At 39.2% G+C, this 21492-nt stretch overlaps 1 protein-coding gene across 17 annotated transcripts in view; it reads right to left on the bottom strand.

Annotated features, from left to right (window-relative positions):
- The window catches only part of CADPS (calcium dependent secretion activator), a 482209-nt gene that overhangs the window by 99374 nt on the left and 361343 nt on the right, over window positions 1–21492 (bottom strand). For 11 of the 17 annotated variants that reach the window (XM_073569784.1, XM_073569785.1, XM_073569786.1 and 8 more), the window contains 3 exons: window positions 14701–14842; window positions 7719–7856; window positions 2512–2667 (listed from right to left, as the gene is read on the bottom strand). In XM_073569784.1, coding sequence (XP_073425885.1) covers window positions 2512–2667; window positions 7719–7856; window positions 14701–14842 — 436 coding nt within the window. The remainder of the gene's footprint in view (window positions 1–2511; window positions 2668–7718; window positions 7857–14700; window positions 14843–21492) is intronic. The other 6 variants (XM_073569792.1, XM_073569796.1, XM_073569794.1 and 3 more) reach the window with 1 other exon arrangement.

The raw sequence follows: 21492 nt of genomic DNA, 5'->3' as shown, positions 1-21492 counted from the left end.
TTAGCGAATCCTGCTTTGAGCAGGGGTTTGGAACAGATGGCCCAGGAGGTCCCTTCCAACTCTACGATTCAATGATTCTAACCAGTATGACATCATAATGAGGGGCGGGGCTTGATACACACACACTTTTTCCCCATTATGTAGGTAGGGGCAAAATTGTTTGGTGAATTGGAACGCGCGGGGTTAAAATTTCACCTCACAACATAGCCTAGGACACTCTTGGGGTCCAGACGTGTGACTGTGCCAAATTTTGTGGCTGTAGCTGCGACGGTGCGGATGCCAATCCCGGACATACACACATACTTACACTTGAGCTTTATATATTAGATGAGAAAGTACTGGAAATATTCTTATGAACCATAAGTCTGCTATATATAAGTAGAATCAATATTATAGACCCCCAAAGATGAAAAAAAAAAGATTCAAACAAATCTTAAATCTTCTGATAGTTTTGCAATTGTCTTGTTTAAATTTCTCGTCTATTTTTAATAATTTTTTAATTCAACAATTCAACAATAATTTTTTAATAACAATTACAGCTTGAGTCTCCTCTGCCGGATAACTGCCCGACATGATTAAATTCAATTAGATTTCCAAGCGGTTAGATTGCCGTCTTCTTCTTAGATGCCAATAATGATCATGTATGTCTTCAGATATTCTTAACAAATCAGATTCATAATATGCCTGAAGAAACAAATGGAAATTTGCGACAGCGGGAAAGAAAAAAAAAAAAAGCCTGTAGTGTCTGCATACTTTTACATATTTAAGAATAAATTAGATAATTGCATCTTATGAAGAGCTACGATTACATGGTGAGCCCTCCGCTTTATTCTCATCTGTCCAAATAAATGAATGTAACGATAGCGGTAAATAAAAGACGATTTATTGGTGCCTATCAACAACAACAAAAAATAGTAAACGTGCCAAATATGATTGTAATGTTCTAATATTTATTATCTACATGGAAAAGAAAAAAAGAGAAACGCCTTTTAGCCATTAAAGGGACCAATCACTTCGGCAGCCACTTAGTGATAAATGATGGATTACATTTTTCTGCTTTGGGCCACTGAAAATATGGGGACGCTAATTACTAAATGTTATCTGTAAATAAAACATACAATGCTGTAGGGGTCGGATAACAACATAAGTACCCATTTATCGAAAGAGGTCGAATAAACAGGATCACCAGCGTGATATAAGTCGTCTATTGCTGGCCTTTTCATGATTTCCTGTTCATTAGACATAGAACTTGCTGTCAACCTTTGTAAAGAATTACTATTTCGGATAAAAAATTGCAGCCGTTATAGGAATCAAATTTTGTATTGTCAAAATAATATGTGAAAAATTACAAAAAAAATTTCTTATGCTCACCTCTCTGGCCCCTACGCACCTCACCATCACCCGTCTGGTCCTCATTGCATTTTCTGATCCCCACCGTGAGTACTGAAATTCCTCTCGAATCGAGTTGGGACTTCCTGTTCTGATGAAGCTCGAGAGTTTTCTGAACTAGCGTGCAAAAGGTCACAAAGTAATGACATGTGCTATGAACTTGCCTACCTAGAACTGTCCCGGGCCTCATCAGAGCCACAAGTTCTGGCTCATTCTGAATCAGGATCAGAAGATACAATGAGGACCAGATGGGTGACGGTGAGGAGCAAAGGGGCCGAGGAAGTAACCAGTAAAGTGAGTATAAGCGTCATTTCTTAGTTTTTGAAAAGAAACTAAAAAGGACAAAAGGCGCATATAGGACATTATCAAGATAGAGTAGTTTTTGCAGTGCGGTAACTCCTCATCAGGTTGAGTTTTGAGAAAGCACAACCCTTACAAAAGCTCAATGATAGATCCAGCTGCAGCTGCTCTGCGCTGGTTGGGAGCTCCAATGTAAATATCAGGCTATATACTGGAAGAGTGGGTAATGCTGAGCTGCTGGTAAATAAAGAATTCCAAGGTTCTTGAGGTTTGAACAGTATGTAGTTTATTCTCAATGCGTTTCAAAGTCTGGCTGATTTCGTCTTTCCTTCTTCCTCGCTTGTGGAAGAAGTCAGACAGATGTTGAAATGAATGGAGAATAAACTACATAACCTTCAAACATCAAGAACCTTTGAATTCTTTATTACCACCAGTGCAGCGTTACCCACTCTTCCAGTGTATAGCCTGATTTTTTTTGTTTTTTAACTTTTTAATGGCTTCTTATGATTCAGAAAATTGTCAGCCAGCCATTACTAAGTAGGTTTTCCAATAACACCCATTGAATGGCTAGCAGTCATCTCAATGCCAGGTTGAGGCCTGTAAAGGATGTGTTGTATATAATATATCCAAATAACCTCTTGACAAAGGAAGAAAACAGGGTTTCTAGTGGCACTTACTGCAAATTAAGTTTGTACTTTCTGAAATGTTTTTTTGTAAACCAGTCTAGATGTCTCAGGCCTTTTTGGGCCATCACATGGAATTTTTAATTCACCGGTTCAGTCATTTATTTAGAATTTTTTTTTTATTAAAAAATAATTATACCTTTTCACACAAGACTCGATCATATCACTCGCCATGAGCTTAAGGCGCTGCTCAAGGTGCTTCCCAAACTCTTCTTCAGGCCAGTGGAGATCTCTAATAAAGGTTTGTAGGGCATCAAGTTTCCAAAATAAATCTTCTGATGTGGCTGATCCATTACTGATGGGGGCGACACAAGAAAACATTTTTTTAGTCCAATAACCAACACAAAACCTGATGTGGAGAACATTTTAGATAAAGAGGACCTGTCACTTGCTCAGAAAAAAAAAAAAATTGAGTTCAATACCTTGTAAAATTTCCTGAGTTCTCCTAATTCTGCTGTTTTTTTCCATTTTGCACTCCTTGGCTCCATTGCGATATTCATAGTTGTTGCTTTTAGAGCGCATTATGTGAAATCTCTGCTTGTTGTGCAACTGGGCACTTCTATTTTCTCTGGAGGTATGCACTTTCACACTCCCCACCCAGACACTGTAAATCACAGCTAGGCAGCTGGTCTAGTGGTCTCAAAGCTGAGTAGACATGAGCTAATAGAGCTTCCCGAATAGCTGCAGCGGGAACCCAGATACCTGGAGTGCGCCCAATAATCAGATGTCCAGCACCACAGCTGCATGTGTCACGGTCACAACACACAGGTTCTCCATGCATGTGTTGTGACTGTCACACAGCCGCGACACATGCAGCTGTGGTGCCGGACACATGATTATCGGGAGCGCTCCAGGTATCCGGGTTCCTGCTGCAAGTATTCGGTAAGCTCTATTAGCGAGCTGAGTAAGGAGGGATCCGACTATATTCGCTCATGTCTACTGCTGAGCTGTGATTACCATCTTCAGCTAGGGAACGGTTAAAGCACACACCTCCAGGGAAAACTCTAAAGAAATGCTCAGTTGCATAACAAGAAGAGATTTCACATATTTCACTCCTAAAGCTACAAATGTGAATATCTCTGAAACGGAGCAGCGCAGCGCAAAACGGTAAAGAGAGTCCGAATCAGGGGAGCTTAGAGATTTTTAAAATGTATTTATCTCAATATTTTTGAGCAAATGACAGGTCCTCTTTTATTTAACGTTAATACCACCAACTCCAAAATTACAATATCTGTGTTCTCCATCATCAGGGCTTTTTTGCTACATTTTTTTTCTCCCTAATCTAACTTTCTTTTGGTGCAGAACACAGCAAATTAAATTAGACAAAACTGGATAGTTTGTATGGAATATCTCGTCCTTAATTAATAATCACATAGATGTATGCAGTTATTGAAATTAAGGATACAAACTGGGTAATACAAGCCTTGATTGTTGACAACCACGCCATAGTCGTGAACAATCAGGGATCCATGCACTTCTGGAGGAAGACCTTTAAAAGGATTCAAACTAAGTAACGGGTTGTGCCAACTAGTGGTGGGCGAGGACGTTATCATAGAAGACAGCCAACATCCAAAGTTAACTATTTTTTTTCTTTTCGGAAGAGCCTTAGAATCTCACGGACTACTGTAATTTCTCTAGACTATTAGAAAGACAAGACACGATATATTTTTTCAGATTTTTGGAAGCTATTGGATTCATGCGTACCTAGTTATTTTTTTTTTGTTTCTCATTCTGAATTCTTTCCTCGCAAACCACTAACATCAACACATCAATTTATCAGATGTTATACACACCATGCAGTACCACTTGTACTGACATCCTCTATAGAAACAGTCTGAAGTAGGCGTTTCTATCACGACAGATGCCAGCTGCATTGAGTTAATGCCGCGGAGCAATACATAGCTAATGCACACGTAGCTATCGCGGGGTGAAAATAAAACAAAAAAAATCATATTCCCAACATGCCAAAGGTCTTGAGGTCCTGTTTTAATAAAAGATATGGTTTAGAAACAAGTTGTATGTTGTAATCAGAGAAATATCTGATAAATGGAGAGAGAATAGAACTTTTTTTAATTCTGGAAAACAGGCTCAGGAAAAGATATTCAACCAGGTACCTTGGCTCTACCATGGTAAATATTATGTTCTGTAGGTGTCTGCAAAGCGACATTCACATCTTGTGAACAGTTTGCTTCCAAATGGTAAAAAAAATAAATAAAAAAACCCGTATATTTTTGAATTCTAAATTGAGATTTGGAACGATAAAGGTTTATGTTGAAAACGGAAGAGTACACACAAATGGAGTAATTGGTGTCTATTTCTACAACATTTTGACACCCATCTGCCTTCGGAGTTATTTCGAATGTCTTCTCCATTTTTTTTCTTCTTTTATGTTTTGATCATGTCACAATTGAAATGTTTCCCACAACTAATTTGGATTTCATTGATTGAATAAAGCCATCGTATGCTCAGTTACTGATTCATATCTTTTCCAAGAAGTGTCACAGATCATGCACAGAGAGGGGGGAAAAAAAAAGCCTCAGTTACTGCTGCCTAATCTACCTTTCTCCAAGACGGCAATCATAGCATGAACAGGACATTTATTTCTTTAGTAGATTATCGTTAATAACTATCCACATATGCAAAAAATCCTATGATTATTATTGTTGGAAATAGTTTTATAAAAATGAATCTATTTCTATTGAAATTGTCTTAATATTTTTACATTTTTACAGAATTTTTTTCATTTGTGTTTGAGTTCATTTGTGATTGGTGCTACGAAGAGATTGAAGAGCTGATGTCCGACACATCAATTGGTTGTTGCACCGGACAGCTGCCGTTACCGGACAGGTAACATTTCATATTACTTTGTGATTTGGTGTCTGGAAGTAGATGGGGGAAAAGCCTTATGGCAACTGATGCATTTTTCATCTGGCTGTGTTGGATCAGGCTCAAAAAAATTATTCATTTTGCCTTAAGGTGCGTTTACATTATTTGATTTTGCGGCGGTAATTATTTACCGATCGGCAATCGTCTAATAGCCTATTTACTCTAGTAGACAGCCCTTCAGATACACACTGAAGGGTTTGTAATGGATTGTTCAATACCCATAGGCTACCATTGGTCTCGGCAGCATGAGTCCTGTTTACACAGGAAGATGTGATGCCGAGAACAAAGTACTTTTGCACAAACCAAAAGATCCTTTTATCCAACGAACAAGCGTTTTGCTCCTTTGTCAGGAAGCTTGTTTTGACTTTAAGAATACCGTAAAATGAATCCACATAGGGATGCTCGATCGCAGTAAATGTGCTGTTTAAATGTACCTTTAGGGCTTTAGACAGGCTTGTTGGGATTGCCTAATCACCGATCAACCGGCAAGTCGTCCACGGTCATTTAATATCCTGCTTAGAAAGGGCGATTGCATTTCCAAGTGCACAGAATCATCATTAACATGATCAATCTGTCCACATAGAACATTATGTTCTAGGTAGCAGATCTCTTGTTTACACGGGACTATGGGATCCCAAGAGAATAGATTTTTAAGCCTGCTTAGAAATCATCTCCCCCGTCAAGCAAGTGTTTTGCCCCGGTGAAAGCAAACCTGTTCAGACAAGCAGAAAATTGGAAACGAGCATTCCAAAAAATGCTCGTAGCTGATTTTTGGCCTGTCTTAATGCGCCCTAAGGCATAGGTACACCACGTAGGTAGATATAGAAAATTGTGCTTCTTTTTTTTTTCTAAATTGAGGTTCAGCTGCAATGTGTATTTAAGGCTTGAAAAATATTAGCATATTTGATGAGGTTTTTAGCAGTTAGTTATATATTCTAGAAAGGATGCCATTTCTTTTTTAGGACTTCGCTACGGTCTCAAAGAGGCTTTATGGCAAGTTCCCATTGCTCGTAATGCTTCTTGAGGAGAATAGGTCCATAATTCTTCATCTAACGAGGCATTTTTTAATCTTCAGATTCCAAATGCCTTCTTAGGAATCTGGAGCCATAAAGAAGTCCAGTATGGCTCTGTAGACTTCTGGAAAGCCAAATTACAGCTCTAAAACACAAAAGGGAGGGGAGGACTTTATGCAAACCCTTCCAAAAAGTGGGCACTCTGAGGACATTTTTGGGTATTTTGGGGGTGCTTCTTGGTGGCTGTGGGGTGTGGACTAATTGTTCCGATTTTGGGTATTTAAATATAAGGGCAGGTGCATACGACCGTATATTGTCTCATCCAAGAGAATTGGGTCAATTATACAAATCACATTCTGATCACACTCTGATCAGAGTGTGATCAGAGTGTGATACGGTTCTCTTGGATGAGCTGGAGATGGAGAAAAAAATGTTACTTTCTATCTTCTCCTTTCTGTGAGTGAGTGGAAATCGTACCATACTCAGATGTCATCCAAGTCTGGTCCGATGTTTCCCATGCACTCATTGAAATTGCATGGCAGAGTGCGATCTCTATACTGAATCAAACTCGGGCATGCTGCGATTTTTTCCTCTGACAGAGTCTGTCTGAATTAAAAATGGGTCAAGTGTATGGTCCAACAGACTAACATTGGTCCGGAGGTGATCTAATGTTTTGCCTGATCGTGCTCGTACCGAATATGTGGTTGTCTGCATGAGCCCTAATGACTATTGTTGATGCTATGAGCTTAAAATATGTATATGAAAGGAGGAGTGGTATTCAAGGGAAACAAACGTAGTAAAATCCAAGGAAAACTTTATTAGTCAAAAATTAAGAATGTTTTGATGGTAGAACCACCGGGGCACACTATCCAATGCGTTTTGACTTAGGAAGCCTTAATCATGGTAAAAGCTTCTTAAGTCGAAACGCGTTGGATAGTGTGCCCCTGGTGGTTCAAAACGTTTGTTTCATTGGAATACCACTCCTCCTTTCATTTGAAGCTTTGCCTCTTCCGAGCCTTTACGTGCGAGACTCCCTGCCTGCATCCTGACAATGTGGTGAGCTGATTTCTTTCTATTTTTCTCTAAAATGCGTAAAGGTTATTTTTTTTAAATTATCTTATGTAATTACTTTTAGTCCAATATGATACTTTTAAACTTATATGTAAATTAATTAAAAATATTTCAGTGAGTAGAGTTTTGTAAACCTATACGTTTATATTCCTGCACAATTATTATTTCTAGGTTAATTGGCCTGGTAGGATAAGCAACATATAAAGTTACATTTCAAAAATATATATATTTTCAGAAATAAAAATGTAAAACTTTTTTTTTTTATATTTTTTTTTAAAAGACATTTAAAATAAAAATCTCTTAGAAATAATGAATCCACATTCATGCCAAGATTCCTGCACATATAAATGAGGTCTAAAGTGAAGTGGATACACACTCAGAATCATATATTGCAGCCATCCATGACGGTGCAGAAAAGCTAGGTATTTGTGGGAGGTTAACTGGTAGGGCTACGGGTACTTTAGGGAGATTCACATTTGGAAGATTCACATTGGGCAGATTACTTGTTAAACTCCTGTGGAAGAAACAGACAGAAAGAAAAAGATACCATAACATGACAATGCAGATGTAGCAGAAGCACAAAAACACTCTGAAAAAAAAACAAAACAAAAGGACAAAAATGTAAAAGTAATACAAAGCGACTGGTTGAGATAGAAGCATGAGGATGGGATATTTATTTGTTCCATGGTATTAGATATGGTAATTACATAACATACACACATACAATACCCAATCACAATATAAAGCCACCAAAAACGCTGTAGTAAAATGTTATAAGCATCACAACACAAGCTGCAAAATGTAACAAGCCAACTGTATTAATAAGCATGTATGAGTGTCTGACGTGGTGTCATGAAAGTTTCTAAGGGCTTGTGTATATTACTATATCACGGACACTTGCACAGATCAGTGATATAGTACCCATAGACTGCTATGGTCTCTTTGGTCTAATACCGTACCTTTGTGCATTTCAATTTTGGGGGGGATCACTGCCATACCATTGCATGGATGGATGTCTCAATCTTGTCCCGTCCTGTTCTGCCCTTATTTACACTGACGTTGTTTGACACAAGGTAAGATTTTAATACTAAAGACAGGTTAGGACTGTCCGATGGGTACACCTTGTCATGAAAATGTTAGGACCATCCCAATGGATACATCTTGTCGTGGAAAAGTAAGTATCATCCCGATAGGTACACCTTGTCATGTAAAGGTTATGACCATCCCGATGGGTACATCTTGTCGTGGAAATGTTAGTACTATCTCGATGGGTACACCTTGTCATGGAAAGGTTAGGACCATCTCGATGGGTACACCTTGGCGTGGCAAAATAGTACCATCCCAATGAGTAGACCTTGTCGTGGAAAAGTTAGAACCATCCCAATGGGTATACCTTGTCATGGAATAATTAGTACCATCCCGATGGGTAGACCATGTTGTGGAAAGGTTAAGACCATCCTGATGGGCACAGCTTGTCGTGAAAAGGTTATGACCATCCTGATGGGTACATCTTGTCGTGGAAATGTTAGTACTATCTCGATGGGTACACTTTGTCGTGGAAAGGTTAGGACCATCTCGATGGGTACACCTTGGCGTGGCAAAATAGTACCATCCCAATGGGTAGACCTTGTCGTGGAAAAGTTAGAACCATCCCAATGGGTATACCTTGTCATGGAATAATTAGTACCATCCCGATGGGTAGACCATGTTGTGGAAAGGTTAAGACCATCCTGATGGGCACAGCTTGTCGTGAAAAGGTTAGGACCATCCCAATGGGTACATCTTGTCGTGTAAAGATTAGGACCATCCCGATGGGTACACCTTGTTGTGGTGGAATGGCTTTTATGCTCTTTTGATAAAATAACGTTAACTATGCACCCTATGTTATTTACATGTACTATTATCGTTTACTTGCTGTAGGGTATATGCTCAATTTAGTTTTTTTTGCTTATTGGGTTTTGTTTATGAAATGGCCACAGTGTCAAGGTGCTCTCACACTTTGCACATATACCAGCTTATAGTCCAGATCAGTTTTTTGGTCATGCCATTGCATGGTATAGTAATTTTTTTTTGCCATCACAAGGGCTTCATTTCCAAAGTACCATATGGTGGCACATTTAATGCCTATTATTATTATTATTAACGGCCTTCAGCTAGATCTCAAGCCATGGTGACTTGATGGATGATCGCTCTGTAGGAAGATCGATCTTGTGCAGGTTCTTCTCTGCCGCAGATTCATAATTTGGACAAGAGCACTTAATGGGGTTATACTGGATTACAAACTTTTTTATTATATAAGAAACAGCACCTCACCTATCAACAGGTTTTGTCTGGTATCGCAGACAGAAAAACGGCACTGCTTTTTGAGAAAGCAGACATATTTTTCTAATCACGCAAAATATTTTTAACCTGTTAAAAAAATATAAAGGAAAAACATAAAAAATATATAATCCATTCACACAAGGTGAAGTTTGTTGAATTGCTCAAAAAATAGGAAATGTCCTATTCTTATAATTAATTTTTTCTGTTGAATTTGTGTGTTATTTTTTTCATTTGTGGTGATTTTTTTACATATCACAATTAAAAACGAACTGAAAGCTAAATTAAAAATTTTAATTTAACTACATAGAAATATTGCATTTCACACATCGGCCGGCCACTGGGGATTTTTTAGAGTCTAACTTCCATTGGTTTCAGGAAATAACACATAAACATTAGCCACAATAGTCAGACTCCGATCCTATTTCTTGTAAGGGAAGGGAGACAAAGGGAGCTGTGACATCGGCTATTGTGATTGGCGGACCCTATGTCATAAGCTAGGTAAAGAAGGTATTCCATGTCATTGTAATCCAGCCTCTGATGATAAGGAGTCTGCTGAAAACTCTTCAAGGAATCATGAGTCTAAAAAATGGTCCGTGTGAAAAGATTACCGTGATCATTCTTTTTCTTTTTCTATAAACATCATGATATGTAAAAAACATAGCCACTTTTTGTTAAATACATGCATTTACTGATCATTGCTTCCCTTTAAAATGGGAACCAGATATTCAGTGATCACAAACCATTAACAAGCTCTACAAAGTCTTGTGAGTATATAGAGGCTTTTAAAAATGATCTTTGGTGTCCATTAGATATCCACAGATGTGTCCACAAATTTAGTTTTGGTCTCTGAGTAATCATAATGCAAATTCAATTTTCATGCAGACACATACAGCAGAAACAACTCCTGACAGAGTAACTCCATTTTTTTTTCAAATCTGGTCTTCTGAAGTCACTCTTGTCTGTATATCTCGAGCCAAAAGGAAAGGTAAGAAAGAACACATCTGCACGACTATGTAAGATTAGGAATTGAAAATTATTATTGATAAGGAGTTTATTCCTTGAACAATTACAGATTGTCAAAGAATGATGGGCTGATGGTACAGAAAAATCTATCGGCAAGGTTGTAATGCCGTAAAGCTGTTACAGTATGTTGACTTATGGATATAGTCAGAACACTCTCGTATATTATATATTACGCGCTCACATATATGGCTGTAATTTTTATTGCACTTCTGCCTTGAAAAAGGCCCTTTTGGGCAGAAACGTTGCTTCATTCGTCTACCTCAGTTGTATTTCACCATGTGATTTTTTAAAGGATGGAATAAAGGTTATGTTTTATCCCTATTTTCTCTGGTGCGTCGGAATCTTGGATTTTCTAGCTGCTCACATGTATTCATAGCTAAAAATGGTAAATGTAAGGATTTGTACAATTTCATCACACGAAAGACATCACCAGTATAGAGCACAAGGGACATCTGACTGCATGTCTTCTGCTAGTTTTTAGACTATATGTTCAGTTTTGCTAGTAGATGGACAATGATGAGGAATAATGGAAACTTGCACAATTTTTTTCTCGACAGTTTTTGAAAAATTTGGGTATCCGTAAATAGAGCGTAGCCGTACCTAAGTGTGACCTACGTAACTTGGAGCATATGAATGAATCTCAGATTTAGGATTTAGAAGATACTTGATTGACATTACAAAAGAGGAAAACTCTCAGACATTTTCCTTTGTTATCAATTACATTTACGCACTTTTTAGAGTAGGGCTTTTGTCAGAATAAAAAAGCGCACTCATTAAGAAATACATAAGCTCATGAATAACGCCCATATGGCTCCTCATTGTTTTGTGGTTTAAGACATGCTGAAATAAATATGCTTTACAGTCTTCAAAGATGTCCAAAAACACAACACAATAAGAATTTGGATTTGATTTCTAATTTCTTCCTCATTATCATTAATTATACTTTTTTTTTTACGGATCCCATGGAAATTTTCAATATCTGATGGAACGTCCTAATTTATATTTGATTCATATGGTTCCTTGTAGGGCAATACAGCATTAAATTGAAGCTCCCTAAGTTGGTTAACAATTCTGTGCAGACAAATTTCTTACTATTTTTGTTTCTATTGTTTTCAGCTTCGTCTGCTCTTTTCAGAGCTCTAAGTCCCTTTAACAAGGACGGGAATACCATTGGTGCAACCTGTGCAACTCCATAGGGACCCAAGAGGAAAGGGGGACACTTGCACCCCCAAAACAGCAAGAAGCTTCATTAATGGACTGAAAAGGGCCCAAATATTATTCTTTCACAGGCAGTGTAGGACTGGGGTGCCAAGGGCCCATCAGTAACTAACTACAGTGCCCCACTTTTCAGCAAATGCAAATGTGACATTATCCTCAATCGCAAATTTATATAATAGTGAACTGAGTAGATTGTTAAATGAATAAGATGCCGCCTTTGTCTGTACATAGAGAATAAAGTTTATTGTGCCAAGTACTGCTCATATTAGAGAATAGTGACCTACACTTGCGCAGAGGCCCAACAGAGGATTCTCCTGTTCTCCTGTGGGCCAGGCCGAGCCTGTGCATAGGGGCTTTTTTCTGTTTATGTCTGGCCCTGCCGTTTTATAGATATACCATTATACATTAAAATGATTTCTGTTTTGTTCTGCCCCAAGAAGGATCTTAAAAGGGGTAATGTAGTTTCTAAAAAATGTAATGAAAACTGTGGAAAACTTTTTAAAAAAAATATAAAAAATAGTACTTCTTCCTTCCCCTCTGATTAAACTTATAACCTTCGATGGTTCTCCTAACACTTGTAAGAAGACTGCTGCAGCCAGTCAGTTGCCCAAGCAATCAGATGTCCAGTAAAGTAATAGATAGACTGTAGTGGTCATGTGCTGTAGACAAAGCCCGGGAGGTCCACCTGAGCTTAAACACTGGATCGGCAGGTGATAGGAGAAGTAAGCATTGTTTATTTTGTTTTCATTTTTAGAAGCCACTTTCAAGGGTGTTTTTCAGCCCGAACTGACATTGTAAATTAAACACATAGACCCCAATTCATCAAAGCAATTTTGACAGAATCCTGACAAAAATTGCTTTGAAAAATTGCTAAATTTTTGAGCAACTCGGAGTTGCAAATAAATTTTGTGACTTTTGGCATTTTCACACCTGTTTCTCCCAGCTCTGCCATATTGGGAAGAGCTAAGGCTGAATGGGGGTGCAGCAGGGGCGTGATGCCATAGCTTGTCTAATTCATGTCTAATTGTGGCGTTCCTAACCTCAGAAATCTTACTCCAGTCTGACGTGACATCTCTTAATAAATCAGGAGTGTTTGACTCCAACAAGACCCTTTTTAAAGACTGTTGAGAAAATTACCGGTCTTGACGAATCGGGACCATGGCCATGTAGGGAAAATATCGCCCAAATTAAAATGAATTCGTTAATGGTCTAATCGCTTCCTTCACTAAAAGGCTCAATACATAGTTACGCCCACTGGTTGTGCATGTTCCCACCTGCTTCCCTTGAGATTGATAGCTCTTGCATCTCTGTAGCAAGCACTCTCTGTAGAGACAGGTCAGGCAAGCCAGTGCTGTCAATCACCAGTTGCGGAAGCAGGGCATGTAAAACCTGCAGGTGGAACGTTGCACTGAGCCTCTTGGCCACATCAAGGGTGCACTGAGGGCCTAAATTAGCATATATGGTTAAACCTCATTTTCTGTAAAATGGAGACAGCGATTAGACCACGAATGATGCAATTTTTTATTAGGGCTTTGTACCCTACAAGGCTATGTGACTAGCTAATATTGTCAGATTCCCGCTTCCCTTTAACTGCTAATTGCTTTCCATTTGTACATTAAAGGGGTTGTCTGGGCTTAAACTATAAGTCGGCAGTTACTCTATGTGACTGCAGACTTGTGAAACCTCATATTGCACACACTGCACGCTGTGAGGATTCTGCGGTGCCGGCATCGTGAACGGCAGCCATGCGATTGCAAGTATGGTGCCACATTCCAACTAGATGATTGCAGCCTCACTCAATGCAAGTGTTTTTGAGTGACGCCGTAAACAGTCTAATAAAAATGTCTCAGGGAGTATGCAAATTGCATACTTGCAGTCATATGACTGCCCACTCCCGGTGCCAGTATTGGGGAATCTTGACAGTGTGCACTGTGCGCGATGTGAGGATTCAAAAGTGCAGCCAAATAGAAGACCAGACCACCCCTTTAAACACAAAAACAAATTAGTATGTGGTAAGCTCCTCGGCTTCTCCTAGTGTTGGCATTTTTATCATTCAACTATGTTTCTATACAGACAATTTGGATCTCTGTATTAGAGAATTGGCTATTAAGAAAATGTATCCACAAATGCAACAATGTTAGATATAAATAGACATGGGGCAATTAGGTGGACTTTCACTTAAATGAAATGAAACCTATTAATAAAATATACAGTGAACAAGTAATGGAAGTGCCATGAGCCGACGGCATTAAGGCGTAGATATTTCAATCATTTCTAGTGGCACCTTCCTAGGACACCGCAGTACAGATGTAGCTTGTGCTCAATTCAGGTACATAAAAACACACAAGTAACAACATCAACGTGCAACATTACAGCTTATAGAATGAAATGTAAGACAATACATATAACAGTTAAGAGATGCAGGTCCAAACTTTACCTAGAAAATATCAAATTTCATGAAATTTATACTTTTACCGTAAATCAGACTTTTAAATTCTAAGCATCTATTGAACTTCGTGAGTGAATTTGTATCAAGCAGATGCAAGGTTGATGAGGTCCCATAGAGATACATGTATCAGGATAACAGAAAATTACTTACAACATAGTCTTAGATATTATTACACTAAAATATATAGAGAACACAAGAAATATAATGGCTCTCTACTTTGTTTTTCCATTAACATAGAAAAATGTAGACACTTAAGGCTGGCGAGAATCAAGAACAATTATTCCCAATCGGGTAAGAACTTCCATCCATCTGCTACAAACTCCGATTGTATCAAAGGGTTCCTTACTTTACTGGCTCCCACGATTCACGCTCAAAGCCCCTGTGAATTGATTGTGCAATTGAGGATTCCATAAGGTCGACATATCTGACAACAAGTGGAGCAAACAGGTCTTGGAGATGTTTGTGGAATTTTCCATTGCATAAGTTATCTAGAATTATAAGCATATCGGAGTATGGTTAATTGGGATCAACATATAATACGGCCATCGGTATATCATCAAGCAATTTGTTTTGATACGTAGAATATAAACATCAGCAAAACTTAATCACTTAAAATGCACAATGGACACTTCATAAAATTAAATTTACATTGGTCTCTAAAGTTTCGACAACCTGAAAATTAGCCACGTGCCCATCCACAGAAAACTGTGGGAGTCTAGAGCAGAAATACAAATACGATTTTATCTCAGTGAAGCCTACAAGGTGAGTGTTTCTTTATAAACCTTTAGAAATATTTTACACTTGGCTAAGAACTGTGCTCCTTGACATTGACTAATCTTAAGTCCATCACACACATTAGACTGATGTCTGAACCCATCGTTATCGATGGGTTCGACCAAAAGTACAATTTGTATGTAGGCCCCTAATATTTGTTGGGGGAGATAAGAATCCGACATGTCTGATTTTGGATTGCCAATCCTTTTGTTCTCCAATTGATAAACTGCCACTAGAAGCAGCATCTTTCTCATTGATAACACAAGAGCATTCAGCAGAAATAACAGATAATAGATATTCAGATTATCAACATTCCTGATGTCATAATTAGGGCTTGTGGTGCCACCATTACAGGGTTTTGGTCTTCCGTCTGCTTTTTTTCTAAAATCACTGTCAGTGTCTTATGATGAGAGTTCTGAAAAGTTGCAGACTTTATCCTCTGCACCAAAGTTATTGGAGCTGATCCTTTCGGAGGGCAATGGAAGGGGAGGAAGTGCTGGACTTGTCAAAGAACAGAACCCTCTCTTCACGAAACTACCATGTGTACTTTGAAACTATCTAATGGCCAGAACTCTGCCATGGTGCCATGGTGGCCCTCGCTAACTAGAAAGGACAGGAAAGAAAAGCTGCTGTCTGCAATCACGCAAAAAACCCTGCCAAAAAGAATGTCCAACACGTCGGATAGAAAAAGGCCCTGAAGTCGCTAGACTTCAAATCACTATATCAGCACTCAGGTATATTCTGAAGACAGAGCTAAAGAGATCAACTGATCAGAGACAAAATGGGGATTCAGCCCAGTCCCAGCCAGGGCTGGCTGAACACAAAAACTAAGTATACTAGACAAAAACTCATATGAACAATAGCAGAGAAAACTTAGCTTTAGGAAGCAGTTGGTTCCAGGAACCAAACTGGAAACCAGGAGCCACAGTCAGGAAAAATCACCAGCAAGAAACTAGGGAGTCGGCTGCCTTAAATCCAATTAGAAACTCCTGATGTCCAATCGCAGTCCTCTTCCTCAGGTGGCCGGTCTCTGCCATTTAGATCAGCTTCATTACCTCCCTTCACCAACAGAGGGAGTCCAGATAGAGAACTCACTACTCCTCTGTCAGCACAGCCAGCTCCAGAAGCCAGAGGCAAACCCGAAAATGAGCTCACAACAGGGAAATTTATCAACATGAGTCAAGTTGGATTTCAACATGACCTTACCAGATTAGCATTACCAAAGGTCTTTGGCGGCATGTTATCTACTTTTCTTACAGTAGTGACTATGCATGCTTGGCCCAAATTCTAGTAAGTTAGCTATTTTAAAGAGTTAGTCCTGGTCCACTCAGTTCTGTATTGGGTGCTGAGCGGAGAAGGTGATGTCACGTCTACTGATACTTGTCTGGATGCAAGTGCGACCAGCAGCAGGTATCGGGCACATGCTCCACTCATGATACCAGATGATCACCCACATGTCACAACAGGTATAAGTAGTCGGGATGTCAAGTCCTGATATGAAACTGAGAGAAGCAACTAACATTTGAACTGTTCTACAGAACATCTAACTTGTAAATAGACAATAATGATGAGCCATTCTCTTCTTTACCTCTGTACATGAGTGGACACAGCAAAAACACACATTTAAATGAATACTGCACTAGGCTCTAATTTGCATCATGCTCGCTCTAGGGCACCACTATTATTTTAACTAATGGCGACAGGAATAATGATAGAAATGAAACTTGTCTTCAATCTCATTTGCATTTTTCATGATTTTTTTATTTTGCTTCCTCTCCCCAAGCTCAATCTGTATATCCAAAAGTTGCTATATATAGGACATATATAGTTGTTTGTGTACATTTTTTAATCCAATCTTAAATTTGGCTTAAATAAAACAATTACATGTCTCATGCATATGGTCTTGTCAATGATTATGGTTTTAATATTCCACTAAATGAATTGCATAGTATATTCTTGCTAAAGTCCCCTCGGTAGAAAGCTTTTGGCTCCACAATTGCTGCAGGACAGCTATTTCTCCTAATTCCAACCATAGAAAGGAATACACAGCTGATCGTTCCTTTCTTCTCAATGAGAGAGATGCTGCTAGAATGATAGGGCAGCGACTTATCTCTTAGGATATCAAAAGGATCGGTGGGTGAAATTTCAACTGCTGGATCCTTTCTTTGCCTATATTATTTGTTGACGGAAAGTTGGGAGGACACAATACATATTTGATGGCTGGATGCTCCCATTAAAATTGTCAGATCGAGATGACTCTAATTAATGATTATGGGGACCTTACTGTGTATGAGGACCTTAAGAATACTGTGCCTCACAAAGGCACCATGTGGTGGCCCATAGAGTGCCTAAAAGTCTTTAGTTTGAACTCATAAATGGTCTTTGCACTCATATTGAAATTAATACATACATTTAATCGGAGATAAGTTATTAACTGAAGTAGGTTCCACTGCTGGGACCACACATAGATCATTAGAACATGGGTATCAAACCACCCAGTCCTGTTCAAAGCATGGCCTCGATAAGGAGGAGTTTCAGTGGTGGTCAAACAAGAGCAGTGCTGCTTCATTTAATGTCATTAAAGCTTACAGAAACAATTGGACCGATAAACATTGAGTGGAGTGGCAGGACACGTACTCATACATGAAAACTCATTTTCAACAGGGTCATGCAGCCAAGAGGAACTAACTGTCATGACTCAGAACGGGGTGATTCTGGCTCCATCCTGGTCAGGTCAGGGTTAAGTCTGTCCGCCTCTCTTTGGTTCTGGGGTGGCTATTTAATGCTGGTAGTTTCTGGGTTCAGTGTCGGTGATACTTCCGCCTACTTGGTTTGAGGTCGTTGACCCAGGTTACTCTCTGTATTGTTGTTGCTCTGCTTGTGTCTGTTTGCTGTGTACGACCAGGTTTGCCCCTGACTATTGCCTCTGTCTTTCTGCTTGGTACTGACTTGTCCCTCCTGGTTATCTGACCCCTTGGCTTGCCTCTGGTTATTTGTCTGTCTTGTCCCCGGTTACCTCGCTCCCATCTGGCTTCCGACCCTCGGCTTTGCTCTCTGACTTCGTCATTGGTTTTGTCCCTTGTATTCTGTGCTCTCGGTCAGCTCCCTGTCCTAATGCGGGGTAGCTCCACCCCCTGTGGTCAGGTGACAAGCCAGATCCATCCCCTGTGATCATATGACTGGCTAAGCTCATGTACTGTGCGCACTTTGCTCCTTGGTCTCCGCACACTCTGTCTAGTGGCGCACCTCCCCTGTTAGCGCCCCAGGCTTAACCCCAGTGACACTGTCCCTGTGTCACTACACTAACTAATTGGGACCCCATTCTAGTGATCGAGGGTGTTTAAGCATTGGAACTCCAAGTAATCAGACATATACTTTACGTGTTCATTATGGCATTACCTCTTATAGGGAACCTGGCATCAGAGTCATGCTGCTAAACTGTGGGGACTTTGGCACTATTGCAGCCAGGTATTTTCTCTGAAACGCTATGGTGTTTCAGAAAAAATATATTTTACAGATTCCAACGTGGACCATAGCTGGAGAAAAGATTAGTCTGATGCCTCCCCTGCCTTGCTGAAACGCTAAGGTGCTTCAGAGAAAATATATTTTACAGATTCCGACGTGGACCATAGCTGGAGACAAGAATAGTCTGATGACTCCTCTGCCTTGCTGAAATAATAAGGTGTTTCAGAGAAAAGATATTTTACCGTTCCGGATGTGGACCATAGCTAGAGACGAGACTAGCCTGACACTGTTCTTTCCAGTGCTATTGCAAGTGATTGCCTGGCCTCTCCCTACGTACACATGAAGTAGAAACCTGTAAATCAGGGAAGAGCTGGTGGGTGGCGGTGTTGCACTAGTCTGGTCTTCGGCTATGGTCCCCAGCCGAATATTCAAAGTATATAATTTATAAAACACCAGAGCATTTCAAGGACAAGTATACTTGGCTGCAATCTTCCAGCCAGGCTCTGATTCATGCTGCCTGAGGTTTGGGTAGCATGAATCAGGTGGCATGTTCCCTTTAATATTAGGACTAGCTCCAAAAGTATGAAAGAGCCATAGAGAACATGAACAGCAACATTATAAAACCAAGTGTATTTGTGCAGACACAATCTCTTCGTATCTTTAAACTGACCCTTATTTTAATCAGTCTGACTGAATCCACATCCCAACAATTAACTGTGATATTAACATTAATATTCTGCTATCCAGATAGACTAATTTTTTTTTTTTTGCTTCATTTTGGAAATCCATTTACATAATAAACTATGAAAGTGTGAAATGTTAAGTAAATCAGGGGAAGAAAAAAAAAAAAAAAGTCACAGATGTGTTTTGTTGCAATAAACCAATTCTATTTTTCAGTATGTAATGCAAAGCATAATTTAACAAATCATTTAAATTAGACATATTTCGGGGGGGAAAAAAAAAGCAATGGTTCTGAAAATTGGCTTCTGATACTTTCAAGACAGCAGGCAAAAGGCAGCAAATTATCTTTAGATTAGCAGATGGCAGATTTCTTAGTGCAGCAAATACTACCCGTTCCTAGTAGTCTAGCAGATGGAGTTGCTTAGGAGAAAGGAGGATCTTGTAATTCAAATCCAATAATTTGAGGTCGCTGTTAGAGGCCATCGCACACACATAATTGGACAATTTACAATATATTCCTATTTTTTATGGAGCAGATTAAAAGAGATCTTTTATTGCAAAACCTAAACAGTACAGAAGTGAGTCTGGGTTCACAGTGACTTCTTTTTTTTTTTTTTTTACATTATTTTGGTTTCGGCAAATTTTTGGCGTTCATTTATTTATTTTCCTTTTTATTTTGGAGACCATACACATAAGGTTCTGTTCATAGTAGCATCATTACTTCCATTTATATTGGAGCAAAGACACCTATACTACTGTCGATTTTGTTTCTGAACGGATACAAAAGGTTTGAATTTTCCCATTGAGGCATTGGCCACTGTGGAGCCAAAAATCAGAAAATGCGATTGGTATTTTAAAGAGTAGAAAGACTTTGTTCGTGTTTGCAACATGGTGCCCGTTCATAATTGCAGCTGTGCCAGTTACGCTTTCGGAAAGCGTGTCTGCAAATTGAGATTCTGGATGGACTTTTATCCTAAATCATGTGGCAAGGCAAGTTAAAGGGTCGACATTGACTTTTAGGATTGCTACTTCCAATAGGTGGCACTAGAGATCAACTTATCTTTCTCGCTAAAGAAACTATTTGCATATTTATATTCCCATAGGAGCATGGCATGGCCTATAAGTCTCCTTGCACTGGCTTAGAACTCTCCTCCTCAATGAGAAAGGTATCCACTTAGACCCCAGTCAGAGGCCTCTCATCTAGCCAATCAGATCTACTGCTTTTCAATGAGTAGGGGTAAACGCCCCAAAACATATGTCTAAGAATGGATTTCTGGTTTGGTGTCTTATCCTAAGTCATATGGCAAGGCTTGTTAAAGGTTCTATACTGATTTTGAGGATTGCTACATCCAATAGGTGTCAATATAAATCAAGTACGCTTTCTTTCCGAAGAGGTTATTTGCAAATTTACATTTCCAGAAGAGCATTGCATGGCCTATAAGTCTCCTTATGTCGGTAAATTATTATAAAGGCATCAAAATTTGTTACCAGTTCTCTCACCTGTGCAATACTAAGGAAATCATGATCTGTTGGGGGACGTGAGAACTGACTGGCTGAAAGGCACTTTTATGCAGTATGATTTTTTTTTAGTGCACACCGACTTTGAGTTCCACAAATATGCCACCAAATTTTACCATTTCTATAGGACACTGATGCAACAAGTCAAAACGGTGAGAACAATTTAACAGTAGTGATGAGCGAGTATACTCGTTGCTCGGGTTTTTCCCGAGCATGCTCGGGTATCCTCCGAGTATTTTGGCGTGCTCGGAGATTTAATTTGTGTCGACGCAGCTGCATGATTTGTGGCTGCTAGACAGGCTGAATACATGTGAGGAATGCCTGTTTGTTAGGGAATCCCCACATGTATTCAGGCTGTCCAGCAACCGCAAATCCTGCAGCTGCTTCGACACAAACTTAATCTCCGAGCACGTAAAAATACTTGGAGGACACCCGAGCATGCTCGGGAAAACCCGAGCAATGAGTATACTCGCTCGTCACTATTTAAGAGCATTCTTTAAATAAAGAAATCAAGTATTCAAAGCAATATTTGTTTTAACATTGCTTTTAGAACTTTCTTCTTGATGTATACAATAACCTTCACCTTTCAAAATTTTATCATATTTTCTTTTTTTTTTTAACACATTGGCTATAAAGTTATTATTAGCGGTCTTGAGCTGATTTTCCACTCTTTACTCTGCCCCTCCTACCGGAGCAAGTT

This window comes from Dendrobates tinctorius, unplaced genomic scaffold (genome assembly GCF_039654945.1).
Source record: "Dendrobates tinctorius isolate UK_male_01 unplaced genomic scaffold, ASM3965494v1 ptg000027l, whole genome shotgun sequence".
NCBI classification, from domain to species: domain Eukaryota; kingdom Metazoa; phylum Chordata; class Amphibia; order Anura; family Dendrobatidae; genus Dendrobates; species Dendrobates tinctorius.
Note: the sequence above shows the minus strand (reverse complement) of the source record. Positions and strands in the feature narration are given on the sequence as shown.